Here is a 21,625-nt window from a genome sequence, read left to right as displayed (position 1 = left end):
CCCTCTCTCTTCATCTCCCTCTATCCCTCTCTCCAACACGGTCTCAGCAGATGTGTGTCTAACATGAGTCTGGTCCTGCTGGAGGTTTCTGCCTGTTAAAGGAAGTTTGTCCTTGCCACTGTAACTTGGTAAATGCTGCAAAATGCTCTGCTCATGGTGGATTAAGATGAGATCAGACTGAGTCCTGTCTGTAAGGGCGTTAATGGGGATTCCTTTGCTTTTAGAGCCTGTCTCTAGTGGACACTTGAGGAACTGAAGCTATACACTACACACTGGGATCCTATCTCATCCCCGCCTCATCTCTTACTTTAACTCAACCATAGACCTTTCTGGAGTCCCTGAGCTCCCTTGTCTCGTAGGTTCCTCTGAGTCACTGCCATAGATGTTCTGCTGGTGTGGACGTTCCAGACTCCAACTATCCGTCTGCTCACTATCATCTCTCTCTCTTCATGTCCCTCTATCCCTCTCTCCAACACGGTCTCAGCAGATGTGTGTCTAACATGAGTCTGGTCCTGCTGGAGGTTTCTGCCTGTTAAATTTTTAAAAATGTTGTACTAGTTTTTAAGGCACTGCATGGCCTCACACCAGACTACATCTCAGAGATTCTTTTAGCGTATAAACCAGGAAGGCCTCTCAGATCCTCCGGCTCCTCTCTTTTAGCTGTTCCTCAGAGGAGAACAAAAACATTTGGTGACGCTGCTTTCAACCACGACGCTCCTAAACTATGGAACAGCCTGCCGGAGGATCTGAGAGGAACTGGAGATATTGAGACTTTTAAACCTAAAATTATTTTATTAATTTTAACTGTTATCTTAATCTATTTTTGTTTATTTATTTATTCATTCATTCATTTATTTTATTCATCTACTCAGTTTTATTGATATTTTTAGCCTTAGCTTTATTTTCAACTATTATCCTTACCTTTTAAAATCTATTTTAACTATTTGTATTCTTAATTTTGATGCTTTAACTTATTTAAACCACTCATATTTTATTATTGGTGTGCATTAGTCTCTATTTTTATTTTATGTTATTATAATTTTTATTAGTAGTATTTTTTTATTATTATTATTATTTATTTTTTTATTTATTTATTTTATTTCTGCTTCTTTCTTGTTTTTCCGTCACTGTAAAGCCCTTTGGATTGCATTTGATTTGTATGAAAGGTGCTATATAAATAAAGCTTGATTGATTGAACCTTTAATTTTGGATGTGATTGTTTTTCTATGTGAAAATCAATAAACAAAGTTTAAATTAATTTATTTTAACTATTTATATTCTTAATGTTAATTTGATTCTTTAACTTAATGTAACTACTCATATTGTATTGTTGTTGGTGTGCATTAGTCTCTATCTTAAAATCCATTTTTGTTTTTTAATGTCTTGCCATTATTTAATTTCTGCTTCTTTCTTGTTTTCAGTCACTGTAAAGCACTTTGAATTACATTTATTTGTATGAAAGGTGCTTCATGAATAAATATTGATTTATTGATAAGTTTACATAACCCTCTCTTGGTACTGTAACTGTGGACACGTCAGAACTAGTCTTGGTTTGGTATTTGCATGGTTAACTCTGACACGTTTTTTTTTTTTTTGCTTTTCGGGGGAAAGTCGACGCTTGTCCTCTTAAAGAGACAGTGCCTGTGTGCGCTCTCTGCATCTGTACGAATGGTGTGTATCACTTTAAATCCAGCATGACAGCTCGCAGTGGAGAGAGTGGGCTGTAGCTTTCTCATAGCCCGCTGTCGACCTTTGAATCCCGGACCCCGGGGCGGGTAGGCAGCTCCGTCGTCTTTGGTGCTAATTGGCTGCTCTCTCTTCTGTGTGTGCCGCTTCTTCCTATTGCTCCAAACACCGTGGCCCAAACACAGCAGCCAGCGCACGCACACACACACACATACACACTCCTTTACGCACACGCGTGCATCATGTGGCGTCAGTGTGCGCGATGCTGCTCAAAGTCCCCCTGTTCGTGGAGCAGTCCCTTATCGGAATGTTTGAAGATTAACAAGGTTACCCGCGTCCTGTAGACCACAAGCTACCAGCAGCAGAACCCTGCAGGCCGAGAAGCCGACAGAGGAGGCGCACAGAAGGCGCACAGCGTGTCAGAGCGGACCGGGAAGGAAGAAGGAAGCCGCCGCTGTAGCTGCTTCATACCAGAGTCTGGAAACATGACCGAGAAACGGATGTCGAGATGGTATTTCGGAGGGCTGGCGTCTTGTGGAGCGGCTTGCTGCACGCATCCTCTGGATTTACTCAAGGTGAGGGGAGCCGAGGGGTGGGAGTGTGTGTGTGTGTGTGTATGTGTGTATCCCTCCGCTGCTGCATGGAGGAGAGAGCAGGCCTGAACACCAGGCTACAGCTGTTTGCAACAGGAGTCAATGAGGACAGAGTACGCTGCAGTTATTCGCCCCCTGTCGAGTCATCACATTACTGTATGTTGACTATATTAGATATCCTGGCATGCTTACTGGAGCGGCTGCAGCGAGCTCCTCGTAGCCGTGCCATGCTCTGGGCTATCACATGTCTTCTATGGCATCACTGAAATGTCTGTTAGGATGTTCAAGGCTGTGGAAATGTGGACCACAGGCCAGGGCAGAGAACACTGGAAAGCCAAACTGACAGAGCTGAAAATAGATCCTGAAAAACATCAGGAAGTAACAGGATAAGAGACATGAAGGACAATTGTAGTGTTAGATGTGCAGTTTAATAACATGAAACATGTTTAATATGGACTTGCATGAAAATACTGACACAAGCATTCTATCATCGACTGACAGCATGTGTGTGTGTGTGTGTGTGTGTGTGTGTGTCTCTCAGTGGTTTCATGCATGTTCATTCTTGTTAGCCTGTTCTGCACAGAGAAGCAAATCCGTGTACATCCACCCAATGCATAATCTCTTCCTCACCTCACTTGATTCACTTTTGGTTGAGTAGAAGAGAGCAGCACATGACCCTGCTAACACTAAGTGGTCACCAGGAGGTCATTTGACATGTAATTATGTAGACAAGGCCAGTCATCACCAAGGTGCAGTATAAAAATACTCTGCAGGCTTCATCTCTGCCATGAAGTGGTGGTTAGCTGGGTATAATGTGCACTATTACAAGTGCGGTGATTCCCAAAGATAATTCATAACACAGAAGGCCGTCCCTGCGTACAGCATCGGTCTACTCGTGCAGTAAATACTCTGCAGTGTCCACATAGAGTACACATGATCAGGGTCCATAGCGGGGCCTTTTCCAGTAAACCCCAAGGTTTCTGTAGAAAGAGGATGGATCACAGTGGGTTGTATTTGGTGCACAGTCAGGAGTTTTGATATGAGCATCAAATCCATCCTGTGTGAGGAGAAGGCGTGCCGCGTGGACGTACGGTTTGAAGCCATATTCTCAGCAGCTTGATTGAAAAGGAATGAAACAACTGTTTCCACATTTGTTGCGGCTTGTTTTGATCTCAGTTATTTATTTCCCATCCCTCACCAGCTGTCCCATCAATGGAGGCAGAATGGACATAAAGTTATAATAAAAACAAAGCACAGTCTGTCTGTTGAGATCACACAAATATGTGACATGATGAAAAATGAAAACACGTTCATCTCATCCTTTGTTCTGATCTGTATCATGAATGACGTGGAGTCGTCTCTCTGATGTGAAGGGTTCAACCTTTAACTGCACTCTAACGGCCAAATTCCTTCAGCTCCGTCTCCGATCCGTCACAGCTCCGGATCTGATAGGTTGCTATTCTAGTCAACGTGTTAGCTTCCACTGGATCCGCTCAGTTGCGTTCCGGCTGCATCGCTGGTCCAGCAGGTCAGAACGCAACACAACGGAGCGAATACGCAAGACTTCTATTTTTGCCGGATGCCGGAGCACGACGCATCAATCTCAACTGAGCAGATGGAGCGGGACAGGAAGTCAGACACCAAAACAAAATGAAAACATCTGGTTAATTTTCAGAATAAAACACTGTAGGAGGATATTTATTTAATTACAGTGATTGTCGCAGAAAAACTCGGTCACATGACTCCAGCTGTCCGGCGGTTCTGCTCCATGCTGCGTTCCGAAAACGCAACCGGTGGGTGTTGACGGACGAGAGCGCACGCAGCTGGACGCAACGGATCGGAGACGGACCGGACACGGATCTGGTGGAAGTCCTGTGTAACAGAAATTGCAATAAGCATTATATTTAAGTTTGGTCTGAAGGCCAGGAGAGCCCGGGTCATTCAGCAACTTCTACTGAAGTTATATCTTTAAGGTCAAGAGTTCACTTGCTGCCTTCCAGACAGTTTTGAACTTTGTCCTCCCTAAATTTAGGGTAAAGCAGCGAGACAAGCACAAGATTACATTTTCCCTTGATCCTGCAATTTGGATGAAAACAGCTCCAGACTTCGGCTGAGTCAGGACTGAAACTTTAAAGTCATCACTTCCCTTCAGAGACTTTGTGCTGCAGAGCAAAGCTGGTAGAACAGCAGAACCTGTCACTCTACAAATAATCACAGTGTGGACTCTGAAGTCATGTGGTCTCACTCCAGGTGACAGGCTAAGGTTACAGTGAGGTGAGGATTGTTATTGGTGTTGGATGAAGCTGGGGAAAGGAAGGACTTTATTCTTTGTGTAAGAGTAGTAGGTAAAAGAGCTCATACATGTACGAGATTTGAGACTGTGGGGGAAAAAAGTATTTTAAATCTGAGAAATCTCTTTCTCTGCTCTCTGGAATAATATGTACTGTAAGTGGATTCTGCTAGTTCATCTACAGGAGTGAGTGTTCACACTGTTCACACGTTGGTGATGTAGTAACGTCGTGTTGGTAATGAATATGTCCTCAGTCAGTTTCCTGAGCAGCTATTATCACTCTGCAGAAATGAGACGGTGTGTGATGAAAGCTGATGTTTGCTCTGCATCAATATTTGTGCAGCACACCGGACTGTTTTGCACATGATACACATTGTTCACATTTGCATAATGTTTACAATAACACCTACACTTGCAGTTACTTCTTTGTGCTGCAAGCTTGGCTGCAAATTCAGGTTATCATCGTTCCAAATACTCTGATCTGTTTTAAACATTGAAGGCGTAATAGTGAGTAACTTGGAATCCCTTCAGGGTGAGATAAAACCTCTCTGCTCTGGTGCTGCGATTCTAGTTTGTAGAACCACCCGATCACTCAGCTTTGGTCACCCTGTAACCCGTGTAACGAATATTGATTAAAGTTTAATTTACTATCAATTTATTTTTGTCCCCTGCTTGAAAATAGTTCCTCTGATCCCGCAGTCAGTAGCACTTCCTGCGTCCTTGCGGTACAAACTAACATTAAACCTGACTTTTGAAGAACACTGTAGCTGTTGGCTAGGAGGCTCAAAGTCCGCCTCTTTATGTCACACTAGCTCGACAGCAGTTACGTTGAGTTCAACATTTCCAATATGGCTGCCGCCGCCGATTGGCCTCAAACAGCGCTTCAGAAACAGATGGGTGACGTCATGGATACTACGTCCATGTTTTATACAGTCTATGGTTTTAACTTGATTGCTGTTATCACTACTCCTTATGGTTTAAGTTACTTTGTAGCTGTCTGCAACGTAGACAGCTCTGCTGCAATTCATCGAGCGTCAGCTTGAGGCTGGCTGCAGAAACACTGGAAACCACATACACACCAATTAAAAAAATACGATCTTTACAGCAGAAATAAACATGTTTACAGTCTGGTTAAAAAATGGCTTCGGTCTACATAGCTAATTTCTCTATCAGCCCACACTGTATGGGGGATGAATTTTTTTCTTACGCACCAGTTCAGAAGATATTGAGATTACAAGTTTTGCCCAAATAAGGACATGACTGACTTTACTGACAGTCGGGAACACATAGCTGTTGGCTAGGAGGCTCAGACTCTGCCTCTTTACGTGACACTCTGCCTGGTTGAGTTCAGCATTTCCAATATGGCTCCCGCCGACGATTGGCCTCAAAACAGCACTTCAGAAACAGATGGGTGACATCACAGATACTACGTCCAATCAGATTTTATGCTGCCGATTCCTATACCGATCAGCCATGAGTGCCGATCACAGATACCGATCACATGGATTTTCTGTACATTTTTCAATTTAGTTATGGTGAGTGCTACATCATCTGGGAAAAAAGGAACCATAAAATCACCTTGATTTAGAAAAAAACGTCTTTTTACTAACTTCTTCAAGAGAAAAAATACAAAAAAAAAAACGTTGCAGGCACAATGCAGCAACTATTCAACTGAGAGACACTTAAATGTACCTGCTATCAGTAACCCAATCTTTAACAGATTGGAAACATTAAGGCTCTCAACAGGCTAAATAGTGCAGAAAGTCAAATAAATAAAAGACAATATGTCTCACAAGTTTGTCTTTCTGAATATGCCATGTTTGAAACTCGTGAAACTTACAGAGAATGGGATTCCTTCTTTAAGGAGACGTTCGATGTGAGAGTACACTGTCTGGTGGAGCTCTGGCAGCGCTACGTCTCTATGAATTATTTACGTCCCGGTGGCATGTAGCGGGGCTCCAAGTGAGAGAGCAGTCGGCAGAACCCGGTGTCTTCCACCACTGAGAAAGGCTCATCTAACCCGATTCAATTATTTTTCAGGTTATTTGCTTAGCCTTCTGACTGTCACGCTCATACAGGCGAGTGTTGCCACCGTGGGCTGTGTTAGCTGCCGTCTGACTGATGCTGCTCCGGCTGTCTTCTTTTCATTCACTGCCGTGAGCCTCAAAACCTCACCATACTCCGCCAAGTGTTTGCTCTTTAAATGTCTTATTAAATTGGTTGTGTTGAAGCTTTTTTAACGTGCTTCCCCTGTGAGGTATTTTTTCGTTGCATGTGTTGCAGGATGCAAACTTTAAATCACTCTTACAGACTGTATAAAAGTTCCACACGGCAGACATGTTTGTTGTGGTTTGCAGCTGCGCGCCTGCGCAGTGTGAAGGAAAGGGGGAGGGGGCACTCTACACACAGGTCCTCTTCAGGCTGCAGGCTGCAAAGTATGAGCCACAGGTGATGGTTTTTTGTGATCGGCAATGAAAGGCATAGATTGGCATACGCCGATCACATATGCCGATCACATACTTTTTCACAGAAATCGTCCGATGATGATCGGTGGCCGATGATGATCGGTGGCCGATGACGATCGGTGGCCGATGACGATCGGTGGCCGATGACGATCGGTGGCCGATGACGATCGGTGGCCGATGACGATCGGTGGCCGATGACGATCGGTGGCCGATCGAACGGAGCATCCCTAGTCCTTGGTTTTTTCCCAGTGCAGCTTTTGTTGTTGTGAATTAATTTCTGTTCTCACAGGTTTTTGACCAATCAGAATCGAGTAAATCATGTGAGCTTCAATGCAGCACAGACGACAAACATGATGCAGAGTTACTCGGGTGTCAGTTGTACTAAAAAAAAATCTAACTGATCAAACGTTGCTTGTTCAAAACTAAAAACTAATCCACTGATTTTGTGAATTTTGAATTCCAGCTGACTGAGATTTGTTAAACTGTGACAAGACTACATTTAATCATCACCAGACGACTCTGCTGAAAGTAGATCAGCAGTCAAACTGTGCATCCAGGCTGACTTTGTAGCCTCCGTTGAACTCTTGGTGTTTTACTCTTGTGTAATTTAAAGTGACATTATCTACAATGCACATCAAATCGACTGTGCCTATTCCTAAAAACAGCTGAGTTGAGCTGTGATTATATCCAGTTCTGTTAACATTTCCTCCCTAAAGTCAAATAAACACGGCTGAACTCTGTAGAGAAGAAGACTCTTCAGCGACAACTTTCAAAGCTTAGAAAGTAAAACACTGCAAATGCTGACAGCTACATTTAGATGACTAAACTATAATTTAGTGAGAGAAATGTGACTTTCAACAAGGAGCAGGGTTTAACAAACCATCTATCACAGGACAAACATTGCCTGCTCGTGTTTTTTTTTCTCTTCCTTCACCTCAGATCCAGGACAACATCAGATATGCCGCTGTAACGCTGCCATGAGCTGACACTGAGCTGCTGAACCACATTTTTCTTGTCAGATCTTAACAGACGATCTCCAAGTCCAACATTTATCATTGTAACACTTTACAATAGTGTGTTTGTGTGTGTGTGTGTGTGTGTGTGTGTGTGTGTGTGTGTGTGTGTGTGTGTGTGTGTGTGTGTGTGTGTGTGTGTGTGTGTGTGTGCGCAATCTTTCCACTTTGTACACACACTCATTAACTTGTCTGTGGTTGTTTTAACACGTTTATGCTTCTTGTGCTTCCCTTTTATACAGGCTATAAGGAAGCAGCAGATAAAGGGCAGAGGTGAATGATTCCTTTACACATCCAGATTAAATTACTGGAAGCCATTGTTGTAATCCATTACACCAAAAGTTTGTATTCTGGATCAGAACATACTCTGTGGAGTGATGAAAAGACAGTTTGTTATTTTAAGCAGTAGTAGTGCCCTGATGGATGAAGACCTCTCTTTGACTCTTTTCAGATATGCACTCGTAAAAATTCCCGGACTGCCTTCCCCTGATATTTCCCGAGCTGTATATTCACACATGTCCCTAACAGCATGAAATGTGTCAGACCGGTGTCTCGTGATATGAAGGTCCCCTCAATGACTTGTCCTTAGTTTACCCTCTGTGTCCAGTGATAGAGATGTGTCAGGTGCAAAAGACTTGGCTCTGATACCTGAATGATATGAGCCGACTCCAGTTTATGAGTCCCCCCCCCCACACCTTTCTGCTGTTGTTGAATACACGACGGAATACAGAGACGATCTTCTATCCACACCGCTCGGCCTCAAGTTCACCAGGCACTGACTGAGTGCTGCTTCAAAGTCTGCACCGTGCGTCCAATCAGATGCAGGGGGAGGACGATGACGGCGTTCAGAGGACAGATGCTTGATGATATATTTACATGGTTTTATAACAAACATGTAAAATAGTGTTTTTCTTGGAATGATACTTTTTAAAATTATAATTAGTACAGTTATTAATCGAACATAGCTACAAATGTCTAAGTTAATAAAAGCCAAACTGGTACTGAAGAGCTGTTTTGGAGTCCAAAGAGCTGTCTCTCACTGCTGAGCTGAGACAAGTTATCTGGAGCTCTAAAACGCTTTAAGACGAGATGAAGGTGCATCTGTTCACTCCTGTAGCTCACACTGAAATTCTCAAGGGATTTTCAGGAATGCAGCACATGTGTGAACACAGCTTTGGTGGGCTGTGCTCTCCTGACCTGACTGAAATATTTCATAAATCCTTATACTGATATTCTTTTACTGATAGTTATACTCCCTAATAGTGAATCCTGATGACTGTATGATCCCCTGAGTTTACTTTTGGCACCGCCAGAAGTTCTGAGCTCAAAGACGTTAGAAGATGGACTTGCTTAGATATTTATTTTGTCATAAATATCAAAGTTAACCCCGCTCACTTTAACCTAGTGTCAGAATCATAGTCTGAAGTGGTGTTTTGAAGCCAATCGTCGGCGGGAGCCATATTGGAAATGTTCTACCCAACATAACTTCTGTAGAGCCAGTGTGACGTAAAGAGGCGGGCTTTGAGCCTCCTCGCCAACAGCTACAGTGTTCCTGCCTGTCAACCAAGTCAGCTGTGCCTCCCGTAATAGAAGACTCGTAATCTTAATATCTTCGGGATTGCAGCGTTATGAAAAAATTCACCCCTCGTACAGTGTGTGCCGATCGAGAAATGAGCTATCCAGACTACACTTGTCTTTTGAACCAGGCTGTACACATGTTTATTTCTGCTGTAAAGATCGTCTTCTTTGAATTTGTGTGTATGTGGTTTACGGTGTTTCTGCAGCCAGCCTCAAGCGGATCTTCGATGAACTGCAGTTTTTAACACTCCTGCAAAGGCTTCAATTCTCACGGCCGGAGGTTGCAGCTTGGTCAGAACGTTATCAAAAACTCGACTGATAATATTTCAAAAATGGAATAAAGTTCTGTTCTAATATTTTCACATTTATATATTTATAATTGTGTGCAAATATGACTATAAATATCACAGTTTTTGTTGATTTGTGTTACCAGAAGCTTTAAGTTAATATTTCTAACATCTCATGCATGGATAGGAACATCTAGTACTGACGTTCATGCACTCCTAATGTTGAATTTATGTTAAAAATAAAACCCTGCAACACAAATTTAATTTACATCAACTGTAGCTGTACTTGTGGTCGTGCTGTTAAGCAAGCAATAGCATTTATATTAGCTGTTCCAACTTGGATCACATTCCATGTAAATATTAAACCTGAGATCTTTAATCAGGAAAGTTTGAAGCAAAAAAGAAAAAGTTGATTTTTCTGATGTTAGCATTTAGCTTAAAGCATACGGTGCCTAAACAACATCTCAAACAGAGCTGCTTAATGGATGTAGACTCTCTTGAGGATGACAAAATGCACGCTCCAGTTTCATCTCACAGATTTAGAGCAAAATGTTCTTATAAGACATGAAGTTTATGAATCTTATGAGGCTTTAGTGGAGCTAGTTCTGACACTTTATTGTGTTGATATAAAAAAAAAAAAAAGAAGCCATAATTTTATGAAATATTTCACCTCCAGGAGAAGAAACGAAAGCTGGACTTACTGACCAAAGAAAGTGTTACATCAAAATAATGAATGAAAGACGAGTTAACTCAAGAAGCCTCCTGATAAAAACGAGTGATGTGACAGGAAAACATTGTGTTCTGAAGAGCTGAGCGGACCCCCAACTCAAACTATGATTAGACCGAGGACAAAGGCCACATTGTCAGGCTGCTGACCTCCCCTGACAAGGACTAAAGACACACACGCAAGCACACACACACGCAGTCATGTGTTGTGGTACCTTTTAAAGAATGTTTTTGTTACAGGAGGAAATAAATCCCTGTGTCACAAACTAGCTATATGTAACATGGGGATTGCATTGTGGGAAATGTAGGATTCTGTGTTTTGGGAAGCAACTTCTCTAAATATCCTGTGGACTGTACGTCAGCTTTGAGTCCTTCTCTTTGGATGTTTTGCCTTCTTTAGTTTTTTGGATGTGTAAAACTAGATTCAATGAATAACCTTTTGAAGCAGTGACAATTTATTTTCCACACTGTAAGTTTTTAAATATGTAAAGGTGTCTGAGGTATCCCACAAGATGGAACTAACACAGAACTGTCTCTCCAGGTCCACCTGCAGACGCAGCAGGAGGTGAAGAAGAGGATGTTGGGGATGGCCATCAGTGTGGTGAAGAGCGATGGAGTGCTGGCTCTTTATAACGGCCTCTCTGCCTCCCTCTGCAGACAGGTATGTGTCTCTGTGAGGAGTGACTGAAACAAGAGCTCAGACGACAGATCTCTCTGATACAACAGATAATTATCCTACAGGGAGGATAAATGAAGAACATTCATCACAGAGTTTGGAATAGTTTGATGTTTGAGTTTCAAATGAGTGATTCTGAAATTAGTCAGAAGTCCTTCACTCTGCTCTTCTCTGAGACCAGGCTTCGTCCCTTGCTGTCACTTAAAAACATGTCAAGGTGAAATCAGTACTTTACTACATTTCATCACCTCGTTCAAACGCACATTTCAAAAAATACATCAGAACACAAGAAGTATCGCACCCAGCAACACGTCAGCATGAGGACTGAAGGAGCCAGGAATCCAGTCAGCTGAAGACCTGCTCTTCCTCCTGAGCAGCCCCAAGTATCCCATTTATTATTACTGATGGGACAGTGCTATAGTCCAGGGGTTCCCAAACTATTCGGCCTACGACCCCCAAACACTTGCGACCCCCACTGTTCCTTGAAGTGATTAAATGTATCTTCATAATTAACAAAAGCATTAGTAGCAGCAGTTCATTCATAACAACAAAGGAAACACAGCCACATGTGCATGTAGGTGACTACTTATCTGCAGACTAGCTAAATTAAGTGTAAATTAACCCAAACTCTAACCCCAACCTGGAGTCATCTAAAGAAGGGCAGAAAACTAATGAAATAAATGAAGAGTACATTTGCAAAAACAGATATCTCCATTTTTAAGAATTAATATTATAGATTTTTAATAGTTACATATTTAAGAAACCTTATATCAGTAATGTCATTTTGACTTCGTCAAAGCCACCCAACTTCAATTGTTTGATAATACATAAAGCTCGTAATAGAAAGAATGTTTTCTGAAACATTTCTTTAATTTTTTTAAAAGTGAGTTATCTGTTTTTGCAAATTAATTCTTCTGCAAGGTTTTATTTCTAAGTGAATTACTTAAAAATATATATATGTACAGTATTGGCCATGAACAAAATTTTAGATTACTTAAAAAAAAAAAAAAAGGAAATCTTCGACCCCCCAATTAGTGTCTGGCGACCACCCCAGGGGGTCCTGACCCCCACTTTGGGAACCTCTGCTATAGTCCAAAGTGAGGTCCATCCTGACGGACCATAGAAAAAGGAATTACTTTGATTAAATAAGAAAATAAAAAAACATTAAAGAAAGTTGTAGTTTGAATCCTTAAATCTGATCAAAATAACAAAAATAAATTAAAACAATTTAGTTATTGAATAAAGAGTGTTCTCTTAAAGACGATCTTTAGGAAGTGAAATGAAAAGAATTCCCCCCCCCCCCCAAAAAATTGTTTTTTTTTCTTGTTGCTGTTTTTTTTAAATCTTTGTCTCAAACAAATCAAAAATGTGATCACAAAAATTTGAAAACATTAGAATTCCATCAGACAGATGACATTAAAAGTGAATGAGACAGAGAGAAACAGAATGAAACAGTCTCTAGAACAAATGTGTGAGAACATTTCTTTAAACCATTTCGAAGACGTCCACAAAGACTCTCCTGCTGTGGCCTCAGCTTTACAAACTATGAGGAGGTGATACTGATTATTTTGTTGAGGTGCTTTTGACCCAGAATATTGGCATGTGGCCTCAGAATCAGTATCAACGGAACAATAAGAAAGTATAACAAGGATCAGAAGGTCTGCAAAATTTTATTTTATTTTTTGAGTTTATTAAAAGATTAAAGAGAAAAAAGAGTTTGAATAAAAGACATGTAATGTTTATGATGAAGGCACACATTTAAACCTCTCCTCTCCTCTCCTCTCCTCAGATGTCTTATTCCCTCACCCGGTTTGCCATCTATGAGACGGTTCGGGACATGATGGGCAGTAAAAGCCAGGGCCCCATGCCTTTTTACCAGAAGGTCCTGCTGGGAGCCTTTGGAGGTGGGATCACTCATGCACACACTCTCTCTCCTCTTTCCTATCTCTTCCACATACACACATACACACATGCACACAGCATGCAGTGTCACTCATATAGCACTGTGTTGCTCTGCCTGCAGGTTTCACTGGTGGCTTTGTTGGCACGCCGGCTGATATGGTGAATGTCAGGTAACACGCCACGTCAGCTTAGATATTCTTTAACATACAAACACATTAAATGACTCTGAAGAAGCTGTGGTGTTTTCTAATCTGAGCTGATTTTGCTTCCAGGATGCAGAACGACATGAAGCTACCGCCAGAGCTGAGGAGAAAGTGAGAGCTGTGATTTACTCCGAATAATCATTCATGCTCTCTAAAAGTCTTCTTCTTTTAACCCTGGATGTTTTCTGTCCTTCTTTTAGCTACAAAAACGCCTTCGACGGGCTCTACAGAGTCTTCAGAGAAGGTGAATATGGAGCCATGTCACATCTGTAACATGTAAAACTAACTGTTGAATGAACCCTGACCTTTGACCTCTCCATCAGAGGGAGTGAGGAGACTGTTCTCAGGAGCCACCATGGCCTCCAGCAGAGGAGCGCTGGTCACCGTTGGACAGGTGTGTCTTTAATCCTGCATGCATAAATATCAGCCGCAGACTTCCTCTCTGTAGTTTTTATCACACTTCATCCAACGTGATCTCACTCAGTCACACGACGGATCAACCCTCTGAAATACATTAAAGACATATTCGTATTCTCCTCACGGCCAGAGTCCGTTTAGAAGTTCTGTCATGAGAGAAAGGAGTTAAACGGAGCTAAATTAAATGTGTATGAAATAATTCATGTGCAATCAATCTCCATGATGAATAGGCCGCCTGTTCAAATGGCCCCAATCTAACCAATGCATAATGCATTAATCCATAAAACCGCAGCTTCACTTATCTCTTAAAGGCGGGAGTTGTAAAGCATATCTAAAGGAAATTAACTTCAGGTGGCTCTCTTATATAACTTCTTACATCTGCTTCTTTATTCTCACTCAGAGACCTTCAACATACGTGACTGTAGACACGCCTGTAAAGAGGGACTGTGTCAAAACACACAACTCAGACAACCACACAGTGTTTCTGAAAATCCACTCGTTTAGTTTTTTACTTTTTGCATTTATTCTATCTAATCTGTAGTGAGGTAATGCCTCCTTTTTTTTTTTAAGTTATGTTTTGGGGCTTTTACACCTTAATTCAGAGAGGGGAGGACAGTGGATAGGGGAGGAAACTGGGAGAGAGCGGGGGGGAAGACATGCAGGAAAGGGGCCACAGGTGAGAGTCGAACCCAGGCTGTCTTCTCAAGCAGAGGTTCCCAAACTTTTCAGCCTGTGACCCCCCAAAATACTGGTGCCAAAGTCTTGTGACTCCCACTGTCCCTCAAAGTGATTTAATGTGTCTTCATTTAGCTGGTCTGCAGAAAATGACCCTACCTATATGAGCATGTGTCTGTGTTTCCTGTGCTGTTATGAATGAACCTGCTGCTACTGATGCTTTTGATAATGAACTGTTCACTAACCCTAAACTTAGGAGTCATCTGGCAACAAAGAAAGGCAGAAAACTCATTACATTTTCTATTTTCAAGGTTTTATTTCAAGATAGATAGATAGATAGATAGATAGATAGATAGATAGATAGATAGATAGATAGATAGATAGATAGATAGATAGATAGATAGATAGATCTTTATTTGTCCTTAATAAGGACATTTGTTGTCAAGGTCTGTACAAGGATACATACAAATACAATAAACACCCACCCAGCCTCACAACAATGGTGCACATCATCCCACATATGCACATACAGGACACATTACATGGGCATTTTGTTCAGGAGTGCTATGGCAGACGGGACAAAGCTCCTGCCAAACCGGGCTTGTCTACAGTACGGGGATCTGTATCTGCAACCAGATGGGAGCAGTGTGAAGACTGAGTACTGGGGGTGTTGGGGGTCCAGTGTTATGTTGCATGCTCTGCGTATGATGGCTCTGTTGTTGAGGTCAGATAGGTTGGGTTTGGGGAGGTGGATGATTTGTTTGTGGTGCGTGTGAGTTTGTTCAGTGATAAGCGATGCTAAAGAAGCAGTTTCTCTATCAGCTTGGCTGTTTGGCTTTCCAAAACCGGAAATCCAGCGATGCCTGGCTCAGCATCCTGCAGAACAGATCCAACAGAACAGTCATACTACAGACTACCTTTAAACGCAGCACTGCGTACTACATTCGTAGGTAGTATGTAGCAGGCCATTTCAAAAACAGCCCAAACCTTTGCCCAGTAATGCATCCTTTTCACTCTACCACTAGGGGGAGCTAAACATTGAAATACTGTGAAACAAGTTCTGCTTTGTTTTCATTTAAAAAAAGAATGCAAACTATTGTATTTAACAGGATTAATCCCAACATAATATCAGAATAAGACGGCCAACTTACTACCTAAATATATAATATTTAATTTTAACTTTTTCTTTAAGGCTACCTGAATTGAGTCCAGGTTTGGTGGTGGATCTCATGAGATCTAACACTGACTGAAGACAGGCTAGTTTCATGTATAAAATGTTAACAACACAGTGTCACTCATTATCTCCTCCTCCTTTTCTTCTCCCACCTGTAGTTGGCGTGTTACGACCAGGCTAAGCAGCTGGTCCTAGGAACAGGCATGATGGGCGATAACATCTTCACACACTTCCTCTCCAGCTTCATCGCTGTAAGTTCAGACTGTTATGAGAGTGACCTGCAGGCCTGGGTCAATCACTGTGAGGTTTGAAAACTCTGACTGTCTGCTCCTCTGCAGGGAGGCTGTGCCACAATCTTGTGTCAACCTCTGGACGTCATGAAGACGAGGCTCATGAGTTCGAAGGGAGAGTACACAGTGAGTGGACCCCCCGTCATTCCTCGTCAACACCTTCTCTCATCCTTTCATTGCTCTGTTTCTGTACATCCTTCATCGTGATTCCTGTGTTTCATCACTTTCAGGGAGTGATGCACTGCTTACGAGAAACTGCACAGCTTGGCCCTCAGGCGTTTTACAAGGTAAGAGGAGCATCCTACACACCGAGCGATACCACATTGCTTTGGTTGCTTCAAACTGTGGATGCGGCTATGAAATATCTGCCTTCTCTGTTGTAATGCAGGGATGCATCAATCTGATCCCCATCAGACATCAACTCATTTAAATCGTATCTCCTGCAGTAACAAACGTTTAGAGCAACGGCTCAACCAACACACACTTTTCTCTCTGGAGACTCTGGTCCTGTTTGAAACCAAAAGCCACGACAGCATCACGTCGTTTTCAAGCCTTTATTTATCTCTACCAAGTGTGACCAAGCACACGACTTAGAGTGAGAGCATGTTACATGTGAGCAGGGATGGGGTCTGGTCCAGATAGTGACGCAGCCAACAGACTTTAGCCGAAGACTACTAACCCCATCATCCACTTCTATCATTAGCTGGTCAGATAATAGTAAACAATAAGTTGAGACCAGAGTTTACGGTAGACTTTTTTCTTGTCGGCCAATTTGGCCGGTGATATTCTAGAATAACATAACATATAGAATAACTGTAGGACATCCGCTCTAAAAGCCTGATCTGCTTAATAACTTAAATTTACCAGCAATTCAACACTGAAAACACTAAAATTTGAAATTAATCAATTCATACATAATATGATCAAGCACTGGGGGACAGTGCATCAAGGCCAACCTGTTGCATTGAGAAAGGGGGGGAGGGAGAGAGACTGTATCGTGCACTGTAAGTGCGCTTTATGATCTAATAAGCACCAAAGTTTTAGAGCCCCACACTTTCACTGTAACCTCAGCCTCCTCTGGTCCGGGGCCAACAGGCGTGACCTGCCATGTCTGTCCGTTGTCTACTGTGTTCCTCTGCACCAAACTCCGCTCTGAATTCCACGTGCAAGTAACGGGTGAATGTTTGGTGATGTCCTCTGCACACTGCGCTGAGGGGAATAATTCACGTGCACGCTTTCTCTCCCCTTGAAGTGTTTTGGAAGGTGGCCATCACAGAGTATGTTTTGATATTCATACAGTATCTCATCATGCTGGGAGGCTAAACTTGATTAAACTATTCATAAATATGATCATAACCTTCTATAAACTTCTCAAAGTAAGAGCTGTGGTTACACAAATCTTCACGCCTCCATCATCAGTGTTGAAGCGTTCTCCTGATGTTTTTGAACATTCAGGTCAGACTGTTTTCTCTGTGCCGCTGTCAATCAGTAAACATGACATGTGGAGTTTGGGTGACCCAAAAAAATCTGCTGCAAAATTGTAGACTGAATATAAGACTAGTCCACTTTTTTTTACATGCAGTTTAAAGGAAAAAAAAACCCAGCTTAAATTATGAACAATATGGTTATTCATATTTGGTATTTTTACCGCCGGACATTTTGGCCTATGATGTCTCTATGCCGGACAACTGCACGTGAAACCTGCTAAAAGACGGTAAATCCCGGCTAACGTAAACCCTTGTTGAGACACTTGGCACAACTTGAAAGCATTTTTTCTCCCACTACACCTCTAACAGAGTGCTGTCTGCCCACAGTTTGCTAAAGTTACAAGAGCATGTTTGTCTGCTAGATCCCACAGCACGTCGGTGACTCATCTGTCAATCAAACACATGAACACTCATCTCACTGAAGACACATACTCTAAATTACTTAAACGGGACTTCCACCAGATCCATGTCCAGTCCGTCTCCAACCCGCTAGGGTCCAGCTCGGTTCTCTCTCATCCGTCAATACCCACCGGTTGCGTTTATGGAACACAGCACTAAGCAGGACCGAGGTTTCCCGGCGGTTATTACTGAATCAAGGATTCTCCTCCTCCTCTCCTCAGTAGTTAAGTGAAATACGATCTGGTGATAACACAGAGTGTTTTATTCTGAAAATTAACCGGATGTTTTCATTTTGTTTTGGTACCTGACTTCCTGTCCCGCTCCATCTGCTCTGTTGAGATTGATGCGTCGTGCTCCAAAAATAGAAGTCTCGCGTATCTGATCTGTGCGTTCACTAGTGGTGCAACGGATCATCGTTGATCCGTGATCCGTACGGATGCCTCTCCACGGTTCGGCACGGACGTGGTCCGCGGATCGGTTGATGAAAAAAAAAAGGTCAACTCACTCGTCAAGCGCAGTGGTAGTCATGGCAAGTGAAGGAGCAGAGGAACATTATAACCCTCCTGCATCTTGTAAGTCACATGTATGGAAGCATTTTGGTTTCCCTGTGAAATACAGTGAATGCTGAATGTGCTTGAGCCACATTATGAAATTCCGTCGCGCACCCACTAGACCAGAAGCCGTCAATACACGGCCCGCGAGCCGCATCAGGCCGCCTATTCATGGCCCCCGAACTGTTATTCCTTCACTCTGTGTTTTGGTTGGGTCACCCCGTGTTTACCAGGATTTTTTTCTCCATGTCAACGATACACAGACAGGCTGTTACTGGGTCACTTAGAGTCCAATTCTGCGAGTGCAATTTTTAACTTTCACTTTCGTTTATGGAGCAGTTCGCATGTTGGCACTTTGCCAGCTGTAGGACCCTAGAATAAAGCGGTGTGTTCACAGTTTGCAGCTCAAAGAAAAGTGGAAGAGAAGTTCCTCTGCTCCTTCACTTGCCATGCCATGAAATGCAGTGAATGAGGCAGGACTGGGCCCACAGATAGGGTGCTTGAGTTGAATGTTGTTTTTATTTAATGGGCAAAGTGTTTTACAAAATAAATACAGGGACAAAGTTGTATTTGTCTTGTCTTCTTTCTTTTTTTTTTTTTTGTTGATCCGAAAAATGATCCGATCCGTGACTCAAATCCGTGATACGATCCGAACCGTGAGTTTTTTGATCCGTTGCACCCCTAGCGTTCAGACATGCCGGATCAGAGAAGCAGCTGGAACGCAACGGATTGGATCCAGTGGAAGTTAACACATTGACTAGAATAGAAACCTATCAGATTCGATGCTGTGACAAATCAGAGGCGGACTGGACACAGATCTGGTGGAATCTGGCCGCTAAGGGCGTCACTTTGAAGTCTGCAGGATGTCCTGGGAGCACACTAATCTCGCGCCAATGTCTTTCCACAGGGTCTCGTCCCAGCAGGGATCCGCTTGGTTCCTCAGACGGTGCTCACCTTCATCTTCCTCGAGCAGCTCAAGAAAAAATTTGGCATCCTCATCATCTCCTGAGCTAGCTCCGATCTCCAACCACCCTCCAACACAGCCGCTCACACCCGTCACAGCCGCTCTGCTCTTAGCATTTATTAGAGAATCAAACAGGAAAAGGGAGCCATGTGATGTTTAGAAGGAGCTTGTAGATTTTTTTTTTTGCTCTACCCCCATCACTCAGCTAGCAGTGGATTGATTTAGGTTATTTTAAGAAAGAGCAACACCTCCTGGACGGGACGCATACTGGAAACAATCGACTACTTTCTTTGTTGGTACAGATAAACATAAAGGTGATGATGTGTTTGTTTATAATAAACTGCAAAAATGAAAAGAGGAGAGTAAGATGAGCTTCAGTAGATTTGTAATGTAGTTGTTTAGTGTAAGTCGTCTCAGGTTGAGACACATAGAGCTAATTTTGAGTTCAGGAGCAATATATCTGTGGTCTTTAAAACATACTAAACATTGAGTTGAACTAATTCCAGATCAGATTTTGTTGTTTGTGTTTAAATCTGAGCAGCAGCGAACACACCAGTGGGTTTTTGTTCCCATCATTTCTTGAGTGTCCCTGTAGGTCAGGTCAGAGTTCAGGATACAAACATGTTGTCTGTGCCATCCTAATGAATCTATAAGATCTCCTGAGAAGCCATTACTAAGACATGACATGATTCATGATCATTCCTGACAGTGAAGACCAAAAAAAAGCGGCGCCCTGAGATTTGACAGATTTATTTTTTGTGCTGAATGAACGATGGAGAGCTGGAAATCCACCGCTTGCAGGTTACGTGTTGTTTTTGTTCTCATTCCGATCAGATGTGATGATTTCACTCCCAGTCCTGATAGAGAAGAGGACCAAGCTTGTGTGTCTCCTTTTTAAGTATGAAGGGAGTTTGTGGGGAAACTGTGAAGCAACTCGAGCAGACTCTAAACATCCTAACGGAGAACATTTTCATTTCTTTTCCTTGTCTGTAAAACCCTGAATGACCACTTGTTCTCTTAACTGTTGAAAGATGCCTGTAGAGACCTACTGTACTTGTACGCGTGTACATTTAGCATTTTGGTCTGTAGCGTCACTTCGTAGCTGATTGCATGTCAGACTTCATGACTCAGGATGCTTCTCTGTTTTAAACAGCACTTTATGAAAGTCCCCGGACTCCTGCTGACTAACCTGCTGCGTAGAAACACATGCTGCAAACATAAACATGTTCTGAAAGTAGAAACCTCTTCACGTGTGTAGAAGTGGCACCGCTAACGGATGCTTGTGGGATTAGTTTGACAGTTCAGTGATTAAATGCATTTTTTCTCCTGTGCCTGCTCTGTTGACAGAGATTTTGCAAATCATGTTGCCTTACAAAAAGCATCCTCCAGGGGGGAGTATAGTAACATGTGAGTAATACTGATGCCAACAACTTGAATGAACCTCTCTGGAGCATCCTGTGAGAGTGTGTTCATAAACAGAGAGCCACAACCTCAGATGAAGAGTGTGTGTACCTGCATGTCCTTATAGCTGAGCGCTCCTCTGTAATGTAAGGTACTGTAGATCTGCCATAGTAAGCTATGCCAACTCTCTTCACATGCACAGAAATGAAACTGGAGGGACCCAAAGTTGTGGGAAGTGTTCATTTGTATTTTGTAGATTACTAACTAATGATTTTGGAATTAAAGTACTAATGGAAAACTTGAGTTTTGTTTTGTGTTGCTGAATTATTTCTGATGAAAATCTGATTTTTCTTGAAGTCAAACCACATTTTTTTGGACAAATGTTTTTCTTTCTGTCGTTTCATAAATCAGCCGCCGGCTCTGTGGCCACCGCTGATACTTCATCGTGACAAAAAACAAGAAAAAAACAGAATTTAGTTTCTGTTTCCTGCTGCAACAGGCGATCAGTGCTTTACCCTCACGTCTCCAAACGTGTCTGTTTAACCCTGTAAAGCCTGAACCATTAAATAATTGCCAGAAAATTCTAATTCTCTGAAAATGGAGTGTTTATTGGACCTTCTGACAAAAAAAAGAAAAAAAGCTATTAAATAGCAATTTTCATGAGTTTTAATTTGTATCATATCTGATACATCAGGTATTTTGGTGTACATTTTTTGCATAAAGTTTCTTTTTTAAACAAACTAAAACATTTAAAAACAACATTTTTATTTAAAAAACATTTATTAAACTTTGAGTTTCCTTCAAATTTTTCCCAAAGTAGTTTCAAACATAAATCATTTTTTTTCCAT

At 42.2% G+C, this 21,625-nt stretch overlaps 1 protein-coding gene across 1 annotated transcript; it reads left to right on the top strand.

Annotated features, from left to right (window-relative positions):
* Positions 1-1,712: 1,712 nt before the first annotated feature.
* LOC117816004 (solute carrier family 25 member 10) lies at positions 1,713-21,080 on the top strand. The gene is made up of 11 exons (XM_034688056.1): positions 1,713-2,261; positions 11,180-11,299; positions 13,104-13,218; positions 13,338-13,386; positions 13,489-13,530; positions 13,620-13,663; positions 13,743-13,813; positions 15,844-15,936; positions 16,024-16,101; positions 16,206-16,262; positions 19,320-21,080. Exons 1-11 carry the CDS (start codon positions 2,172-2,174, stop codon positions 19,419-19,421), a joined length of 861 nt encoding a protein of 286 aa, XP_034543947.1. The 5' UTR covers positions 1,713-2,171; the 3' UTR covers positions 19,422-21,080.
* The last annotated feature ends 545 nt before the right edge of the window (positions 21,081-21,625 follow it).

The sequence above is a fragment of the Notolabrus celidotus genome, chromosome 7 (genome assembly GCF_009762535.1).
Source record: "Notolabrus celidotus isolate fNotCel1 chromosome 7, fNotCel1.pri, whole genome shotgun sequence".
Taxonomy (NCBI): domain Eukaryota; kingdom Metazoa; phylum Chordata; class Actinopteri; order Labriformes; family Labridae; genus Notolabrus; species Notolabrus celidotus.
The sequence above is the reverse complement of the archived record's forward strand: the minus strand, read 5'-3'. Positions and strand labels throughout refer to the sequence as shown.

Bases quoted from the DNA above. Each gene is read 5' to 3' on its own strand.
- LOC117816004 (XM_034688056.1), top strand. From the start codon at position 2,172: ATGACCGAGAAACGGATGTCGAGATGGTATTTCGGAGGGCTGGCGTCT. The intron at 13,814-15,843 runs GTGTGTCTTTAA...TCCCACCTGTAG, and splicing joins CGCTGGTCACCGTTGGACAG to TTGGCGTGTTACGACCAGGC. The intron at 15,937-16,023 runs GTAAGTTCAGAC...GCTCCTCTGCAG, and splicing joins TCCTCTCCAGCTTCATCGCT to GGAGGCTGTGCCACAATCTT.